Consider the following 21,447-nt stretch of genomic DNA (forward strand, 5'->3'; position numbering starts at 1 on the left):
AGATGAGCTCCTCCTCCAACTTTACAAAGCTTGGACGCACCTGATGCGAAGGCCCTTTTGGGTCATCGCCTCGGACGTTGTGTTTTCTCCCGTGTTTTACAAAGTTTCAGCTATCTCCCAACGCGTCGACCTTTTAGGTCAGTGCACCGGTGGTAGATGAGCTCCTCCTCCAACTTTACAAAGTTTGGACGCACCTGACACGAAGGCTCTTTTGGGTCATCGCCTTGGACGCTGCATTTCCTCCCATGCTTTACAAAGTTTCAGCCATCTCCCAATGCGTCGACCTTTTGGGTCAGCGCACCAGTGGCAGATGAAGTCCTCATCCAACTTTACAAAGCTTAGACGCACCTGACACGAAGAACCTTTTGGGTTATCGCCTCGGACGCCACGTTACCTCCCATGCTTTACAAAGTTTCAGCCATCTCCCAACGCGTCGGTCTGTGGGGTCAGTGCACCATATTCGCGAAGGTTCGATGCACCTTACGCGACGTTCCATTCCGGTTGACCGCCTCGTACGCTAGCACAATAACGAAACTTTGGCACGTCTGCCTGTTATCATAACCTCGATTGCGGCAACAGATCAACCCCCAAAACTCCCATGACTTGCGGTCCGGTCAGGAAAGCAAGTCCACGCATGATATAAATATTCATCCCCGGACTTGGAGGACCACTATTGCGCTCCGATTTTACACGCCTCGGATACCGAAGTGTCATCTCGCCTCCAAGGTCGAGGCCAAGTGGGCCCCGCGCAGCACCACATATTTCGACCTGGAAATGACCCTTCCGAAGCGTCGCCGAAGTGATATAGCGATTCCTACTACTGACCTGTCGAAGCATCTCACCTTCGAAGTCGAGATCAAGTGGACCCCGGTTAGAAGATCCGTCGCCAATTTGAGATTTGTCCTGAACCTAAGGCTTAAATTGATTTGACGTCTCCATGAGACTAGTTGATTTGACTTATCAACTTTATGTCAATTCAATTCAGAAGAAACAAACCGTCCGTCCACTCTACAAACGCGACTGATTGACGCCTATGAGCAGACGCTTTATATCGTCAAATGTATACACGCGTTCCACATCCAACAGTTCATACCACCTATAAATACCCAAGATTTGGCAAGAGGCAAAGGTAATGAAACTCATACTACATAGCACTCCATAGCAAGTTTATATATTTTCTCCTCCCCCTTTATTGTTGATTTGCATAGCCTATGGGTACTGTTCCGATCACTCAAACCTGACTTGACCGTCGGAGTGTATACGGCGGTCGCCACCCCCGCTGGTTCCGACCGTGTGTGCCTTACTATTCGCTGATTGTGTGCAGAGAGAAATACGTGGAGTAGCTTTCAGTTGGCCACATGGAAAAACCAATTTCCGGGGTCAACAGAAATAGTTTTCTAACTTTCAAAACCGCTGTAAAATAGGATCCCCAAGTAACACAAAACGTCAAAAATTCACTAAAATGACTATTATTCCCTTAATATGAATTAAGTAATAAAAAAATTAAGAAAATTCAAAACCCAATTTTAATTGCAACTGTCGGCAGCTCATTTACCTAACACAAACACCAAAATAGATTAGGATTCAATCTAACAATACTAAATAGATTGTGGAGTTAAAACTTCATTTTAAAGATTGTATATCTATTTCTACACTACCTGGAAGATTGAGGAGTTCAACCATAAATTTTTCCTAATATTTGTTTTAGTCAAATGTGTATTGCACGTTAAGTATTGTTAAAAAAATAAAAAAATAAAAAAATTGATATTGGATTAATATATATAGAGTTATATTGCACCTTTGTTTGATCCCCATTATTTATAAAATATATTTTTTCTCTCTTATTTTCAATCACATATTTTTTAATAAATAATATTATATGTAAATTCAAAATCTTTCTTTATTTTTTAATCTCGCGTTCTCTATCAATCTATTATTTCAAAATGTACCTTTAGAAGAAAAATATGGCTCAAACACACTCATAATTTTTCCTATGACAAAGTTTTTATTAGACGAGAACGCTCCTCTACATAATTTCTTTTGTGAGGTAATGAGTATCTCATTTGCCTAAACTATTTGTTGCTAAAGAAATTTTTTTTTTGAAGGTGCAATGTATAACTAAAAAGTGACCCCACAAAATTTCGAAATTTTTAGTTTTTTCAAAATTTAAGTTTGCTATTCCCCTTTTTGAGCATCGTGCAACTTTTCCTTGATGGCTCATTTTTTAAATCATTAATTAATTTCTCAATCTTCTCAAAATGTCTACAATATGTAAATTCTGTCAAAATCTAACCTCCATAATTGCTCAACTAGTTATGCCAGTGACAGCTAGTGGCCACAAATATCTTCTTTCCCTTTCCTAAGAATAAATGTGCAACTGCTTCTCCAGCAAGAGCTAATTTAAGAGTCGTAAAAGACTGCTGAAAAACATGAGTACAAGAGGAAGTAGCTCAACTAAATGAATAGGGAAATAAACTGAGAGAACTGCTAGTAGTTCCACTTGCAGAGAATAACTGATCCATGTTGCAAGAAGAAGACTAACGATGAAATGAATAGCCCTTAAGGATTCTGCCAATGCTACATACTGAACACTGTAGAAGCCACGAAGACCGACAGGGCCCTTTCCTTTCCCTTATTTTAAAATTAGAGGGAGTCGAAAGCGGGAGAAAAAGTAACCACTAGTAGGGATATGGATGGAGTCTCACTCAGTAAAGGGAGTTAAAGATTCCTAAGATCACGATAGAGTGTATTTGACTTTGGATTAAACACCAGTATTTAGTCACAGAACACATCTGTTCTTGTCTCTCAAATCTCAATCAACTACCAGTGTATGTTGTTTCAGAAAATTTACAATTTGTCTTTTGACCCACAATAGAAAATGTCCAACTCCGTCACTAAGTCCTGTACAAATGTTGATTCCATGATAGGAAAACAACCTTGAGCTGGTAAGAAGTTATTAATACATGTTGAATAAATTATGAGTATTAGTTAGCAATGTTCTGATAATTTGTTAGAAAGGGAAAAAAAATCATCAAAAAAGGATTTGATGAATAAAATGCACAAATTTTTCATGAATATTGTTTAAATAGTTGAAAACCTCATTCGTATGATGTTGAAATGGGTTGTGCAATATGTACATAACAATTTACTTAATAGTTTACTAACAGATAATGTGATAAAATTTAGTTGGATCAAAATCTTATCAATCAAATAAGTTTCCTACTTACATCTTGATATTTCATCAATAGAAAATGTCCAACTCCGTCACTAAGTCCTGTACAAATGTTGATTCCATGATAGGAAAACAACCTTGAGCTGGTAAGAAGTTATTAATACATGTTGAATAAATTATGAGTATTAGTTAGCAATGTTCTGATAATTTGTTAGAAAGGGAAAAAAAATCATCAAAAAAGGATTTGATGAATAAAATGCACAAATTTTTCATGAATATTGTTTAAATAGTTGAAAACCTCATTCGTATAATGTTGAAATGGGTTGTGCAATATGTACATAACAATTTACTTAATAGTTTACTAACAGATAATGTGATAAAATTTAGTTGGATCAAAATCTTATCAATCAAATAAGTTTCCTACTGACATCTTGATATAAAACATTTTGTAACTAGTCATGTATAAGAAGCATTTTTCATATTGAAATATATCATACATGAACACGAACATTAATTCATTTTAGAAGCAATGAATATAGTTTATTATTGAATTAGGTTACAAATCTTTCAAATACACTTTCTTATGAATGAATTTCAACCTTAGATTAATTAAATAATCATGAAAATAAAGAAGTGAACGTGAAATTGAAGAATTAATATACACCTAGATCAATTGAACAATAAAAAACTTATATGAACTTCATGATTAATTTCCACCATATATTATGAATAATCTGGAAAATATATCACAAAAAAAATTAAATATTTTGAATAAAATATAAATAAAAAATACTAATAGTATGAAACAAAATGCCGCTATTGAAAGTAATGATCGAAAAAGAGCTGCACTATATGTATAGGGATGGTTCACAGGATCGGTACAAGTGAGACACAGGAGGTGAGGTGGGTGATTCATTTTTGACCAAAAAAAAAAAAAAAAAGGCCCCATGGAGGGTCGGCACAGACCCTATGAAAGCAACTCCCTGTGTCTCATCGAAAAAGGCTATTCTCAACGAATTGATCGAAAAAGTAAGGATTATGCTATAAATACATTTTAGTGTCTATAAGAATATTCATATTGTGCAAGTAGAATAACATTATTAGAGCGTTGAAAAATAAATTTTTTAACCTTCTAATTTTGGAATTCCACATGTACACTATTGACGCTATTATGGAAAACATAATGTATATATAGAATTATCAAAAAAAAAAGTAATTACTCTTTACTTTCCTATTTGTTTCTGACGGGACTACTTACTTTGACCTCTTAACAATAATTAACAGAAATACTTTTCTTTCTGAATTCAACGCTCACAAGAATCAATCGATCAATCCTCATACCTGAAACCCTGATATCAATCTTCAATAAACCGTTTGACAACAAATTGAAGAGGTTCTTCTCTCGGATCCCTTTTCTTTTCTTTAATCTAATTACCAAATTTGATTAATTTATCGAATAACTTTTTGTGGCTATTTCTTGAATCTTTATTCTATTTTGTTTTCGCCGTTTATGTATTTTTATGTTTATTTGCTAATTATGTGATTATCGTTTTTTGGAGAGAACCCATTTGGAGAAAAGTATTTTGGGGGCAAATTAAGGCAGTCTTGATTTTATGGTAAATCGTTTCAAGATTAGTTTAAAGCTGTAATGAATATAGTCTTAATATTTTTGATGCTTTCTGCGTTTAGCTGAATTTTGATGTTTGACATGCATAATTGACAAGATTGGACGGTCCAATAAACGGAATTTTAGTTTCTTCAATGCTGGGAACATTGATCTGTTATTTGGGCCCGAAGGCTTTAGAAATGTAGAAGTTAGATTTGAATGTAATGCAATACAATGCTTGAATAATCTTGGAACATATTTAGGATGTGAGTCATAAGTGTTATGCAGGGAAGTTTCATTTATTAATTTTAGAAACAACATATAAATGAGGTCTAATTTTGTATAGTTTTCGGTTTCAATTATGCTATTTGTACAATCATGCTTGACAATAATGATTGACAATGTTGGTGTCATCAAAATTCGGGCCATTAATTTAAAAAACAGTTTTTGAAATGGATGAATACGATATTGTTAGGTGTGAGTTGTCAATGAAGATTGTTAAACTAAATTGAACGTATAGCATGATTCTGTTAATTTATTTCCTGACTATGCTAAATTTTTCAGGGAGCTGCTAATTCGATTCTTCAATAGTTGTTTTCATATGATTGAGGAGACGGGTGGTTTTGTGGTAGTTTCTGGTTTTTATTTGACTTGGCCAGTAGATGATAAGTATACTCGAATCAATGTTTCACGTATGGATTGAAATGTACCATTTAGAAAATACCTACCCAATCCTATACCTAAGCAATCCATGAAATAGTGATGCACAAGCATTACAAACATAACAAGATTGCATATATTATGCGTGTTACCTCTGGCCTCCATAAAAATTCACTTTAGTGCCATAAATTTCTGTGCTTTATACTTTGCTTTAAAATTATGACTGCTTATGGTCTATTAGCATGAAAATATTTCTTCAAAACTGGACATAAGGAATAACTTTCAGTTTACATGTCATTCTTCTCACACTCTCTTCAGCTGTGTTAGCATCTTGTAATATTTTTAGTTTTTCAGTGAGTTGGAGACTTTTTTGTTTATTTGGGAACGTTTATGTTGTTTAATTGAATGTGCATGAAATCGATCTAATGGATTCCAACTATTATTTGAGATGGATTGCCTTCTATGGAATTGACCAATCCAATATGTACTTGGATCCCTTATGTGACAAATCGAATTCTAGACTATTCTAGTGTCATTATATAAAACTTAAATTCTTTCATAAGAACTAAAATGATAACACGAAATAATTTTTTCCTTCAACTAGTAAATAAATTGTAATCTTATTATGTAGCTGCGAAAAATAAAGAAAATAATTCCAACATAACAACTGAATTAAAAATTTAAAGTTGTGTTTTTAAACACAAAATAATTTATTAAACCTAGCCTCATAGTCATCTCCACGTTAACTGCCTCGAACCATCAATTGCTTGAAAGGGAGAATTATCATAGAGTGAGATTTATAAAATCTCAATAAGTACGCCGTGAATTATTATTGTATATAACTTAAAGGAGCATAATAATTATAATCAATATAATGGAGACATAAGAATTTTACCGAATATAGGTGATAAGAATTCTTATGTGTAGCGCTACTAAACTCCGATTCCTTTAACATAGTCATAATCTTATCATAACATATGGCACCCGTAATAATTTTCTTGAAATTCATAACATAACAATAATTCAATATAGGCAGCATACTTACAGTAAAATTTGAAAGATTAGTAGAGAATTGATCCCTCTATAATTTCCACCTTGGCTTATGAACGTGTATATGTGTATATTATTTAGAGTGAGAAATATAATAGTGAGTGGTAGCATGTGAATGTGAATGTGAATGTGAATGAGGGGTTTAAATAAGACAAAATTAGACATGCATCTTTAAGGAAAAATTCATGATGGTGGAAATTGTTCCTTGAAATTTGTAAAATGAGCAAGAATCTCTCCCTCATTCCTATATTTATGCATTCACACTATACATTACCTTAGGTTTGGTCAATTAAGCATTAATCAAGAATTTTCTATGTAAGTGTTTGACCAAGGATTCAATCAAAAACATGTGGTAAGTTTGCTACAAGGTCCTAGAAGATGGATTAACCCTCAATTGAATCCCTAATTTTTCAATTTTGATAATTAGACCCAGAAATTCGGGTGCAGGTATTATACCTTACCTTAGCTTTTAGGTTATTGGTGATGCATTGTTAAATAAGCTTATCAAAATAGCTGTCAACCATATACTTATCTACTCTCACATGTAAATGGAAATACATGCTTAATTTTCCTTTCTTTGATATTTTTCTTTTTTCTGGGCTAGCACAAGGATTGGGAAGAAGGGAAAACTTTATTACAATTGAGGGAGAGAGGCAGTGAAAACATTTAGGAAATTGGAATGGAAAAAATTAAACACCAAACCAATGTAGCAAGAATTTCAATGAATGATTCCAGCCAAAGGTCGTTTATTTGCTATCCAAACCAGAGATTGGTGGTTGTTAGTCTACATCTCCTTAATGTTTATCTGGATTGCAGTTGGCGATTTCCCAGTTTTGACTTTTTTTATCTTTCCAGAAATGTTCAGCTTAGGGGGCTCTTTAATTCGACGTTGCAATCACTTTGTCTTGTTGTGCACTATGTTCTAAGACAATATGTGGGTTGGGAGAAAGGCCTTGATATCGAGCCAAAATGTTGCTGCACTCCTTGGAAAATATATAACTGCCTTCATCATTTGCACATCTTGTGTCAAGCAGAGAACTAAGGCTTCATTTTTGTACCCCTCAGGAAAAGTGTTCATTGCTATTTTTTTCCGCTAACTAATCGCATGGGAAATTCAAAATATATAATTTTTTCACTTCTCTTGCCTATTGTTGGCATTTCCTGTTGAGTTTTGGGCCTTTGTCACTGTTTATATCTCTCATTCATGATGTATAACTTGATCGTTGTACCTATAGATCCTTTTTGTTACTTCTTCAGTTGAACTGGATGATCATGTTCTAGGTAAATGAATTATACTGATCTCTCTCTCTATCTCTCTCCCTCTCATTTTTTTGGAGGTCGTCTTGGGATTTCTAAGAGAGAAATGAAAGGGAATAATGGCATAATGAGTCATTTCCATATCATCTCTGAATTGGGATATTGATGAAACGGGGACAGAAGATTTTTAGATCTTCTTCCATTCTATTCTTTTCTTTTCCAAAATCCCGTATGAACATTTGATTACAGATTAGTCAAATCTTATTTGTTTGTTTGTTTTCTAACGTCTTGTTATGTACAGTGCATTAACTGCAGGCTGCATTTCAGAATTGGAAGAAGGCCAACATGAGTTTGGCTTGTCTTGTATGCCATGGTGTAGAAAGTCCATCACATTCTTTCAGAAGTTACTCGGTATCAAGTTCAGACGAGGGACGATGTTCTGCGATTGCCAATTGCTTGACTTGGAAGACGACATTTCCACATCCTCGAGCTAACCCTCGGATTACACCATCCAAAGTGATGCCCCTACCCTCCGTCCCTAGTAATGTAGTCGCAGGATCCCCGCGTCTTGTCCGAAGCCGTGCTGTTAGACGGGACCTTGTGACAGACTGGAATTTTGATGAAGTTATGTTGGAGCGCTAGTCGAGAATTCGGGGGTAGGAAGAGATCAAAACAAGCACATCATTGTCATCTGCTGAACTCAAAAGATGGAGCTTTGAGTTCACTCTTTATTTTGGTTAGGTTATCGTGCATGGGTAGTGAGTGTATGAGCATTTGTAGAAATGTTAACTGAATATGAACCGAAACTGTAATCCTTAACTTGTTTGTGGCATGAGCATATTCATTAGCGTGTAAAAGTTACTTTTGAAAAAGTTGGTTAAGATAAGTTTCATTAATGGTAAGTAACTTAAAAAGTAGTCAAAATGCATGAAAAGACTAATACGCCCTCTACATTGTAAATATTTACCTTGTGGTTGTACTTGAACTTGGACATGACTGAATGATCCATTGGGCGATAAAAGGACTTTATGGTATAAATTTATGATGTCCAAATCTTTTGTTATTGGGCCCAATGAGGCCCTACAGACTTTCTAGCAACTGGTCCATATAATAGTTGAGTGGGAAATATCAGTAATTATTATCTTTGTCTTAATTATGTGGGCCCACACTTTTGGTTTTAATTCCGGGTGATAATGGCGTTTCTTCAGAGCCACAAATTCCTCTAGTTAAAAATCTTTGCAACAGTGTACTCGGGTCAAATCAATTGATAAGTGACTAATCGAGTTTAGAAAATAATGTGGGAAAATTATTTAATTTGTCATGTAGGTTAATATATATAAGGGGCATATGCAAAAATGTCAAATTTTAGATATGTCAATTCAAAAATGTCCACTTTTTATAATCGTTGCAAAAACGGCCAAATTTGATACCAAATTCACTATTTTACCCTCAATGAAAGAATAAATAATTTCATATTGCACATGTCAAATCACAATTAATGCTAGACATAGAAATATCAAGAACAACATTTAAAGTGTAGAGAAATATCATATTCGGAATAAAATATCATACTAAACATTTAATATGTCGAGAAAAACGTTTAAAAATGTCGAGAACATTTAATATTGTGATTTGATATGTACTTTTGAAATATAAACGGATTCAAGTTTGGAGAATGATATTTGAAATGTCGAGAACATCATTTTAATGGAGCTTCTTATGAAAGCTACTTAATAATACTCTCGTCCAAATAATTGCAAAAATGAATATTGAAAAATTTTATACATTTTTGCAAATGACTATGTCAAAATGGACTTTTTTTTTTTTAATTTCCTCTATATTTAATTAATTTTATATAAATGTTATTTTAAAGTTAAGTTCAAAATTAAAGTGATTTAATAAAGAATTAAGTAATTGGACTTAGAAAATCTAAATAAAGTGTGGGCCAGATTATATGTGTAGAGACCCAATTCCTTTAGAATTTTATTTCATGATGTGAGAAATACATATGAAAACTATATATATTTAAGGTTATGATCCTCAATTTATACGTAACTTCTCATTTTTTGTGTCATCTCATCAATACAATAATACAAGATAAAGTATATTGAAGATGAAGATAAAAAATCCACAATAAAAAATAGGCAATCTACAATCAAGAATTAAGAAGAAGGAGTTCAAGAATCAAAATTATGGATTAAGAAACAAAATCAAGATCAAGAACTCAAGAATCGAAATTATCAATATTCAAAATTCAAGATTTAGAATCAAGATCCGATATTAAAGAAACATTTCCAATGAATTAAAGTATGTTATGCACTTTATAATTTTGTTGGTGATTTGGCATGGATGATCTTGACAATAAAGTAATTAGCGTTTCAAGTTTTTGAGATTTAAAATTTCATAAAATTATAACAAGTATTATCAGAGCCAACTTTATACTAAACCATGAAGATTTAAGGAAGAATTTATGGTTGAAATTCATATATTGAATTTTGGAATATGCTAATTTAGTATATGAATTTTAACCATAAATTTCAAAATTCAGATTTTTTCAAGAAAGAATTTTAGGATAGAAAGTTATAATTTGAATTTTTCAATTTAAGATGTAAATTTTAACCCTAAAATTCAAAATTTCGATTTTTTATTTTTGATTTTTTTTTTTTTGGAAATTTTCAAAAAAGAAAAGAAAAGAATGAAGGACAGTCGGAGCGCTGCGATGCCGCGTTTGGGCACTGCAATGCTTGGGGAAACCAGTACCGCAATCAGCAACACCCAGGTTCGATCCGTAATTTATTTTATTATTTTATTTTTGTGAAAACAAAAGAAAGAAAAATAAAAATTAAAAGATTAAGGGACAAATCAATTTCAAATCTTAGTATTTAAAGTTTCTTTCAAATTATTAATATTCTAAAATAGAATAATTGAAGCAATTTGTTACCAAAGTAACATTTCTTGCATAAATTAATTTACTTAAAATATTAGGAAGGTTTTGTATACATAGTTCATACTGATATTCACTGGCCCACAAGAATGTCAATATTTGAATTATTTGTACATTTGTGGTAATAAATATGTGACAATTGTAAAGTTTTCTATTATGTGAATATTGAGTCGATCCAATGATAAATTTGATGTTTGATCGAATTTATTATCAATATTTGATTACTACACCAAGAATACTACTTACAATTGATATTTATGTCCAAAGACTAAATATCAATGTTATGCTTGATTTCTTGTTATGGGACACCATTATTTGAAATTATTAATTGTTTAATACAGACTTTCATGTAAACATGTTATTTAAGTTTAAGTTCTTTATTCTATTAATCCATCAACTTTTACAATATCTGTCTATATCAATTCAATTCCTATGCTTTGATCAAAATTAATAGCAGAAAAAAGAATGTTTGTATCGTTCTTAACGACATAAATCTAGAACTTGCATTAAGGGCTGATCAATCCACTACTTTTACGAAAAAGAGTTCTGCTAATAGAAAAAGGGGCCTTGGATAAAGTGGGATTTGTTTAAACCGCATAAGTCTTTATGATCATGAAGCATGAAATTTTAGCAATATTTAGGGCATTGTGTCCAATAAGGTAACTATTACCAAGGAATTTCTTAAAGAAATTGAAAAAAAAGGCTTTCCAATAGCTACAAGATTGAAGCTAGTACGCTTTCGCTAAACTTGATTTCACTAAAATATAAGGTTAAAGAAAATATAAGAGAGTACATCATGTATAAGTCTCATCTTGCTTCCAAATTAAGTGCATTAAAGGTTGAGTTGTTTGATGACTTGCTCATGCATTTAGTTTTCATTTCTCTTCTCGCACAATTCGATTAATTTAAGGTCAGTTACAGGTGTCAAAGGGGAAAATGGACTCTTGATGAGTTCATTTCATATTGTGTGCAAGAAGAAGAAAGTCTACAGCGAGAGAGAACTCGAAATACCAACTTTCAAGTACCTCTAAGGTCAAGTTAAAGAATAATGAAGTTGCATCTGGTTCAGTTCAAAAGAACCAGCAATCGCCTAAAAAGGGTAAATAATCTGACTGTACTAAATACCACACTTGGTATGTAAAAAATATAACTTCTCACTTTGATTTGTTTTGTAATTAATTTAGTTTGAATACGAAAACACATTTGGTGAATAAATTCCGATGTCACTATTTATATAAGTGTGTCTATACGAGGTTGCCTAAATTGCTAAAAGCTAATTGATGATGAAAGATTCATCTATGTGAGGCTATGGCAAATCAATTAAGCGGGGTGTTCTCAACTAAGATTTTAATGAATTTTAAAAGATTATAAATTCTTATGAATTTCATGGATTTGAATAGATTCTTACAAATTCCATAAGAATCTTATCAAATATAGTGAAATTTCAAAAGATATTGTTTTATTTATTTTTAAGCTTAAAATCCATCAAATCATTTAAAATTCTTCAATTAATGAAATTTTTATAAATCCACTAGATATTAAGGATGCAATTTTTTTTTTTAAATTTCATTAAAATCTCAGTTGGGGGCACCTATGTTTTAATGGATTTCATTAAAATCTCAACTGAAGACACATAAATTTAGAATGATTTTTAAAATTCATCACAATCTCAATTAAGACCCCCTAAAAGTTGAGGCTATAGGGACCTTTTAGGTTATCATTAAAAACTAGTTATTATTTGAATTTGAAAAAGACATTTGCAGCATAATCTTTTAGATAGAATTTGGTTTCTATTTCTACATTAGATAAATTTAGTTACTATTGTTCTATTGGATATAGTCAATTTGATCTTTCTTTTAATTCAAATATTGTGGGTACCAGTTCTTTATCCTGTTATGATAACATATATCTGCTCAATATGATTGTCTCTTATAAAGAAACATTGCATTTGAACTCGCGTGGTATTAAATGTAAATTAACTAACGACAATTTCGTTTCACTATGGCACAAGCGATTAGGTCATATCTCTCAAAAGAGAATGAAAAATCTTGTGTTAGAGGAAATTCTTGATCGTCTTATTTTTTTCAAATTTATGTGTTTACGTTAATTACATTAAGGGAAAATAAACAAATATAAGAAGATTAGGTACCAATAGGGCATCAGACGTCTTAGAACTGATTTATATGGATATATGTAGGCCATTTCTTTTGGCTTCTTGGAATGGTAACTGTAGTTTATTATGTTCTTAGACGATTTTTTTCTCACCATGACTATCTATAAGTCATCTATGAGAAATTTCAAACACTTGATATGTTCAAGGCATATAAGGCTGTGGTTGAAAATCAACTCAGCAAAAAAATAAAATACGTTAGATCTAGTCGTGGTGGTAAATACTATGACAAATATGATGGATCAAGAGAATAATGTCCAAAGCCTTTTGCTAAATTTTCTAGAGAATTGTGGATCGTCCCACAATACACCATGCCAAGGTCCTCTAGCATGAATGGTGTTACTGAAAGATTAAACAAAATATTTAAGGACATGGTAAGAAGCATGATCACTCATTTCAACTTACTAGAACCTCTCTAAGAAGAAGCACTAAAAGCTGCAACTTAAATTTTCAATAAGTTTAAAGTAAAACAACTGTTAAGGGGTTACAAATTTTTAAAAGATCTCACTATTATGTCAATTTTCGAAATGAAAAATGTCTGATTCCTTGAGGATATAGAGTTTTCAAGGGAGGGGGATAAGATTTTAAGGGTAAAAATATTGTCTTTGAGAAATGATATGTATATATCTCTTTTATTGCAATTGATAATGACTAGAATCAGGGGCAAATTCTTGCTCCAGATCTTGTTCAAGAAGCAATTTCGGATCAAGAAAATATTACAAAACTCTATACACAATCAAGAGATTGTTTTAGAAAAACAAATTCAACAACCTCAATAACAAATATCATTAAAGAAATCAACTAGAGAAAAGAGAGACGCAATTTTGAATGATTTTATAATCTTTTTCCAAGAAAATAAGGATAGCATTGGATTGATGGAAGAAGATCTTGTCTATCAACTTTCATCAAGCCATGCAAAGAAATAATTCTCAAGAACGAATTGATGCCATGAATAAAAGGATAAAGTTCATGAAAGACAATGATATTTGAGAACTCGTTCAATTATCTAAAGGTATGAAAGCCTATTAGTTGCAAATAGATATTTAAAACCAAGAGGGGTTTTAAAGGTGATATGAAGAGATATAAGACTCATCTTGTAGTAAATGACTTTATTCAAAAGGAAGCATTGACATTAAAGAGACTCTCTATCCGATTCCTGTGAAAGACTCTTTTAGGACTATAATGACATTTGTGATGTATTTTGATCTTAAACTACTTCAGATAGTTTACAAATTAAAGAAATTCATCTATGGGCTTAAGCACGTTTCTTGTTAATGATATCACAAATTTCATCAAATAATTATTTCGTTTGATTTTGAGATGAATTCAGTTGATGATTGTGTATATCACAAGTTCATGGAAGTAAGTATATTTTTTGGTATTACATTCAATGACATATTACTTGCTTGAAATGATATAAACTTATTGCACAAAAACCAAGAGATTTCAATCATGAAATTTTGAAATGAAAAAATCTTGGTGACACCTCATTTGTATTAAGGATACAGATACACTGGGATCATTTTTGGGTTATCACAAAGACCTATATCGATGCAGTTGTTACAGAAATTGAGATGCAAGTATTTAAGCCAGATAATACCCTATTACTAAGGGAGACAAACTTAGTCTCAATCGATGCTCTAAGGATAAATTTACAGAAAAGGAAATGTAGGAAATTCCCTTTACATTAGTAGTTGGGAGTTTAATGTATGCTTATGTTTGACACTTTGAATATAACATTCTTTGTTGGAATGTTGGACAACTATTTAAGTAACTCAAGACTAGATATTAAAAAATACAGTTAATTAAGTTATTCGATATCTACAGAGAACTAATGATTATATGATCACATGCAGAAAAATCAGACCAATTGGAGATCATTGAATATTCTGATTCTGATCATGGAATATAACTGCGGAATTTTGTCACTAGGTTACACATTTTCGTATGTTATCTATTTTTGGCACATTTTTTTTTATTCATGGATATTCAGTTTAATTCAAAAATAAAATATTCAATTCAATTTCATTCTGATTAAAGTTTTGATTTGATCTCATTAAAGAATAAGGTAGGACCAATTGAAAATGTGTATATTTAGATCATATTGCATGTAATTTCCATATTACACATCTACATTTGATTTATATCATTTGATTGTGTTGATATACGTGACTATTTAAGGTTTAGTTATGATAATTATAACAAAGACCGTTTTGATCCTATATTGCTATAATTAATGGACGAGATTGTTCGAAAATACTTTTTGTTATGATAGCAAAATTTTTTGAGCTCATAAGGTTATATATATTTATAAAGTAACATATGTGGGCCAAGTTGAAGAATGTTAGAAAAATATTTAATTTGTCATGTGGGCCAACATATGTAATTAATTGAGTATAAATGCTCTCTTAAAGTTGAGTCCAAAATTAAAGTAAAGAATAAGTAATTAGGCTTAGGGTATATAAATAAAGTGTGGGCCGGATTATATGTGTAAAGACAAGATTCCGTTAGAACTGTATTTCATGATGGGCGAAATGCATACGAAAACTATATATAGGGTTATGGTCTCCAATTCATATGTAAATTTTCATTTTTTGTGTCATCCCATCAACATAAGAATACAAGAGGAAGCATATCGAAAAGGAAGATCCAAAAACTCACAATCAAGAGCAGATAATCTACAATCGAGAATCAAGAATAAGAAATTCAAGAATCAAGACTATATATCAAGAAGCAAAACCAAGATCAGGAACTCGGGAATTGAAAGAGTCAATATACAAAATCTGGGATCAATATCCAGTGTTTAAGAAACATTCCCAATTGATTAAGGTGTTTCGCACTTTATAATTCTCTTGGTGATTTGAAATGGAAAATCTTGACAATAAAGCAATTAACTTTTCAAGTTTTTGAAATTTAGAGTTTCATAAAATTATAATAGATAATGTTATTCATAATTAGCAACAATGATCATTAGTTTAGTTAGTGCAGTGAACCATTAAGCTACGTGTCAAAAATATTTTTACTCATTTTATTGACAGATGTGGATGTGGCATGCGCCAAAATGCATGCCACCTCAATATTTGTTAAACAATCTGTAAAGAAAATTACACAAGTAGCATGATTCTTGCAATGAATTCTCTAATTCGTTATTCAACAAAATTGTGATGTATTTTAATATTTTAGACAATGAATTCGTGACTTCACACATTACTCAATATAAAAACATATCACTAAACATAAAGTTTGCAATTTCTCATTAATATGAACAAGAACCAAATTCGGGCAGTTTTCGATAAATTTTACAGCATTAAGGAGTTAAAATTTTGTATTTAACCTTAGCATGTTCTCTCATGTAACTAACTTTGAGAATTATTGTCAACTATTCACAACTTATGTAACGTGTGAGTTGCAATAATAGAGCTCATGTTGTGGATCATTTAGAAAAGAAAATCCTAAACTAATTGGAAAAGAAAGGAAGTAATAAGGATTTACGAAAATACGCATAACTTTTAGCTTGATTGTCGAATTTTCGTCAATTTAGAAGTATTTTATGATTCTTCACATTTTTGTATAGTTACAATTGCCCTTTTTGGCTAATATTTTCAAACTTTCAGGGACAAAATTTTGTCATTTAGGGGTTCATTTTAGTATTTTTCTATTTTTAATTAATTTAAGAGTGTTTTCGTCCTTTTTACAAATTTTTTAAAGTTTTATTTAGATTTATCTACAGAATTAGAATCTCAGAATTTGTTTTGAGTCTTTAAATACATGTGAAGGTTTGAAAACATTACATACATTTATTTGTTAATAATATTTCCGTTTTTGGTGAATTTTAATATTTCTTCCATACATTCGAGCAAAATTCTGTCAAACTCCATTTGTGTATTATGAACAAGACCCCTTTATTTTTGTTTACATTTTGCTTGCGTCGCCTTGGCCCTTAAACTCGTTCAAATAATTTTCAAATAAATATTTTATTGAACATTGCTTGCAAACGACACTTTTCCTTAGAAACAAAATATTCTTAAATGTTTTTGAAAATTCTTGCTCCCATTGGACCAGTATTTGTATCTATATGCATTTGAATTCTGATTCATGATTTTCTTAATTTGAGAAATTAGGATAAGACATCGAACTGATTCTTTTTCAAAGTCGATAAATGTTGGTTGATCATATGATTAATTATAGTTCTAAGAAGAGTATATTTTAACTACTTGTAATCTTAATAGTAATAATTTAATAGGACGAATTAGATAGTGCTGAACTGTACAATGAATGAAAATACGATAAAATCTTGCTTTATCACATTGGGTATATTTAAAAGGTATTGTGTCACGTACTAACGATTTTTTTTTGTATTTTAGAATGCACATAATTAAAAACAAAAAATAGATAAGAAACTTATCAATTATAGTCTCTAGTTATGTATACCTAACAAGCAAAAACTACGTCGATACATTTTCAAACACATATTATATAAGGTGGGTAGTAGCCCTATCTTCATCAATTTTCTTGATGTGAACAATTCAATGATTTGTTTGCCACAAAGAATTCAAACACACGTGTGCCAACATTCTTCCAAGATAAATTACTTTGAGATATTATGAACAAAAGAAGGTGAAAAATGAAACAGGAAAGAGAAAGTCCTCATCCAATTATGTTTGGTGCATTATTGATGCATGAACATGAACAAGAGATTGGGCCTATGAAACATGTGCAATGGGATATGTCCAAGAAGTACATCAAATGCATAGTGCTAATCAAGAATGATTGTAGACAAGTTCTTTCAAGGAGTTTAGTTCAAAATCACCAAACTTTAGCTGCCAAATTTGATAGTGTTCACTTCACCTAATCCCTACCCCATCCACCCAAGTAAATAGAGTATTTACTATTTTCATATTTCTTTGCCATCGTATAAATCTTTTTTGCAGCTAAATTCTTGGCCATACTCTCATGACTCACGGCACTCCATGACTCCAATATTTTGTTTGATTTTAAAAGCTTTCATCTAAAATTTAAAAGTAAGAATTACTATCATACGTTTTTATTTTCAAACTTATTTGGATAATTTACATTTTTTTTAACTTTCAAAATGATTTAATAATTTTGAAAGTAATTCTTAACTTGCTGTCAAAATAAGTAATTTATTTTAGATTTTGATCAATTTAAAAAGAACACATTCATTTTGAAACTTAATAATTATTATTTTTTTAAAGATTAGCCGAATATAAATAATAAACAACAAACTAAAAGTCCTTTCAATAAATTTTGAATTAGTCATATGAATTAATTTTGTAATTTCATTGATTCATTATTACATCCACTTAGATAATATGTTATGAAATGAGATATTTGAATATTTTCGAATCTAACTTGATCATTAATATCCGTTTGACATAATCAAACATCTTGTTATTTTTAAAAATGATTAAAGAAGCCTAAAAGGCTTCTTAAGTATATGTCCTAAGAATCTTCACATGCACAAATAAAATATTTTATTTTTATGATTGCATGATTCACATTTAAGTCTCAAAAACGTCAACCAATAGAAAAGGTGTCCCTATAGATTAAAGTATAGATGCCCAATTTAAAGCCTTCAACCACTTGTTGTACTAGATTACTATAAATGCTTTAAAGAGGGGTTTAGGTGGAAATTCCCCACTTTTTGGGGGTGGAGAAGGAGCCAAATAGGGCATCAATAGTGGGAAGGAATCCTATAGAAATGGAACCACCCCATAAATCCTATCCCCACCTGCTCACCCTTCAAAGGGGTCATGAATTAGAACCTTAAATGTAGATGGTATTCTTTCCATTTCATACTTTCATGTCCTATCCTTTCTTTTGCTTTCATTTTGGAGAAGAAAAAGAAAGTTAAAGATAGTTAGATGGTTAAAAAAAAAAAAAAAAGAAAAAAAAAGAAAAGGACCCAAAAAACCCCAAACGATCATGCTTGCGCCAAAAGGGTCATGGATTAGAGGCCCAAACATAGAAGGTTATTTTCGCCATTTCATATGTTCATCACGTCATTCCCATGCATCCTTTCGCTTTATAAAGAAAAAGGGAAGAACCCCATAAAAGGGACCCACCCATAAACCCTACCCAATGTACTTACACCCTAAAAGTAGATGGGTATTTTTGTCATTCATACCTTCATCATGTCAAAACTCATTCTTTCTTTTGCTTTTGACTAATAAAAACAAAGAATTAAAAATAATTTTCCCATAAACCCCTAGCCATTATGCTTACCACAAAGGGTCGTGGATTAAAGTTCGAAATGTAGAAGGGTATTTTTGTCATTCATATTTTCATCTTTCATCATATCAACCCCCATCCTTTCATTTTGTAAAGAAATAAGAAAACACCCCCATAAACCCCTATTGTCATGCTTACCATGAAAGGGTCCTGGATTAGAGCCCAGATAGAGTGGGGAATTTTTGTCATTTCATATTTGCATCATTTAATTTTGTTAATTATTTTACAACAAAGTTTTTATTTGTTCCACCATTTTATAAACAGCACTAATTAAAACAATTTTTTTTATAATCACACTACAACTATTTTACAAATATAGCTCTAGACATTTTTTTTTTTAAAAGAAAGAAAGAAAACAAATTACAATGCCGCACACTAAAAATTAGCTCTCTAATATTTTATTTTATTTTATTTTATTTTTACATCTGTAATTTATTCTTATTTTCTTCACAAAAATTTATATATCAACATAAACAAAGCATGCCCACATTGTCAAAATTCGATGAAGAAATCGAATTTTATGTTTCAAAAACGGTAAAAGATCCAACCACAAATCGTGAGTAAAGCAGACAAAATGGTCACAGATATAGGTTGGGTAAATTTCAAGTCATTGATTTTCTGTTAAAGAATAAGTATTTCAATTTTTCTAGTGGTTTGTTATGGCATAAAGCTATCCTTCATTTCCAAAACAATCCCGTTACACATATAAGAAAATTTCACAGAACACTTGCAGGAGCGACATTTGACCAATTTTTAATGGAAGAAGAAAAAAGAGAGAAAGAGAAAAACAGATGGGCAGAATGCTACCACGACAGCATCCTATAGAAATTCTGTGAAAAAGAGCCAGTACTTGAGGCTTAAATCTTTTCAAAATGTCATTAGGGGCAAAATGTGTTAATTAATCAAAATTTAAGGATAAAATGTGACAAAAAATACCAAAAATTATGAATATATATTGCAATTAAAATATGTTACAACTAAAAAATTATGGTACACATATAATTGCCGATAGAATAAATGTTATGGAACACTGTTTCAATAAAACAGCAATAAAGCATCCCAAATCCCTCATCAATTCAAAACCCTACATTCCCCACCAAAAAAAATAAAATAAAAATAAATAAATAAATAAATTTACCACCAAAAAAAATCACCATCTTCCATGAAAAAATAACCCTTCAAACCTTTTTTTATTTAGACCACAATTTTTGTGACGGCTTCACATTTTAATTCAGATACAGGTTCCCAATTTCGTTCACTTTGCACAAGTTTTCAACCTTTTTCTTAATATTCTTTAGTGCTGGACATGATCCGGTTTGTTGGAACCAACTCGGAACCAAAATTTTTGACTATTTAGTAAGTAAAATCGTCGGGTCCAAATTTTATTATGGAACCGTTCAGGTTTGATTCCATTCGATTTAATTTGGTTCGGTTTCGTAATATAATTAAATTTTTAATATTTACAAAATTGCATTAATTCAATTAATGACATGTTCAATTTTAGTTCTTTATAAAATAACGTAATCCAATCTTTGTGTCCTTTGCTTCTCTCTTCGCTGAGTTGTTTATAAATTTAATTGCTAATATCACATGAAGGGGAAGAAGGTGAGCTCACAATAATTAAAAGAGGCGTTGTCGGACTTCAATTCGATTTCTCCAAAAGGGTAGAAATGGCAGTACGATAGAATAACATATTTGGGTAAAACTTAGCTTCATTTGATTAACTTAGACTTGGATTGAAAATTAGAAATAGGAAATCATATTTCTATGTTTCAGCTAAAATAACTATTTTGCAAATTTATTTAGAAAAAATAAAATAATTTGATTTATTTAAAATAAATAAATTAAAAAAATTAGGAAGATTTAGCTCTTATTGGGTCATTCGACTTTTGATAAAGAACCGATAATTAAATTAAACCTGTTGGTTCTCGATTTAGATACCTATTCGGATATCTAACTTTAGAAAACCAGCTCAGTTCGAATCTATTTAGATTCGATTTGAGAGTTTTGTCCAACCATAATATACTTATCTTTTACTTTTAATTAATTAGCACATGTTGTCTCTATTAAAGGATTCTTTTCAAATATCCTGCTAATGTGCATTGAAATGAGGGACAAATATTTTATCATGGTTTTGTATTTGTTGTTTATTTTGCTTATTTTAAAGTACAAAAACTAAATAACTATTTCTAAACGTTCTTAACAAATTTTTTGGATGAAAATTCATTATTTAAAAAAAGATGTACATGAATTTGTTTAATGTAACACTTCAAATTTTCATAAATTTTGAAGCATTATTAAATATTTACTTTTCTTTATATTAAAGATGGAAGGAT

The 21,447-nt window shown here is 31.1% G+C and overlaps 1 protein-coding gene across 2 annotated transcripts in view; it reads left to right on the plus strand.

Moving 5' to 3' along the window:
- The window catches only part of LOC111394380, a 19,472-nt gene extending 10,825 nt beyond the window's left edge, over positions 1 to 8,647 (plus strand). Inside the window, exons 1-2 of one of the 2 annotated variants that reach the window (XR_002702580.1) lie at positions 4,402 to 4,565; positions 8,047 to 8,647. Coding sequence is in view for 1 of the 2 variants with exons in the window: in XM_023020169.1 (XP_022875937.1) it covers positions 8,091 to 8,387 (297 nt within the window). In the remaining variant the exon portion in view is untranslated. Of the gene's footprint in view, positions 1 to 4,401; positions 4,566 to 8,046 lie in introns of those variants that run through there. The other variant, XM_023020169.1, reaches the window with a different exon arrangement.
- The last annotated feature ends 12,800 nt before the right edge of the window (positions 8,648 to 21,447 follow it).

Source organism: Olea europaea, chromosome 5 (genome assembly GCF_002742605.1).
Source record: "Olea europaea var. sylvestris chromosome 5, O_europaea_v1, whole genome shotgun sequence".
NCBI classification, from domain to species: Eukaryota; Viridiplantae; Streptophyta; class Magnoliopsida; order Lamiales; family Oleaceae; genus Olea; species Olea europaea.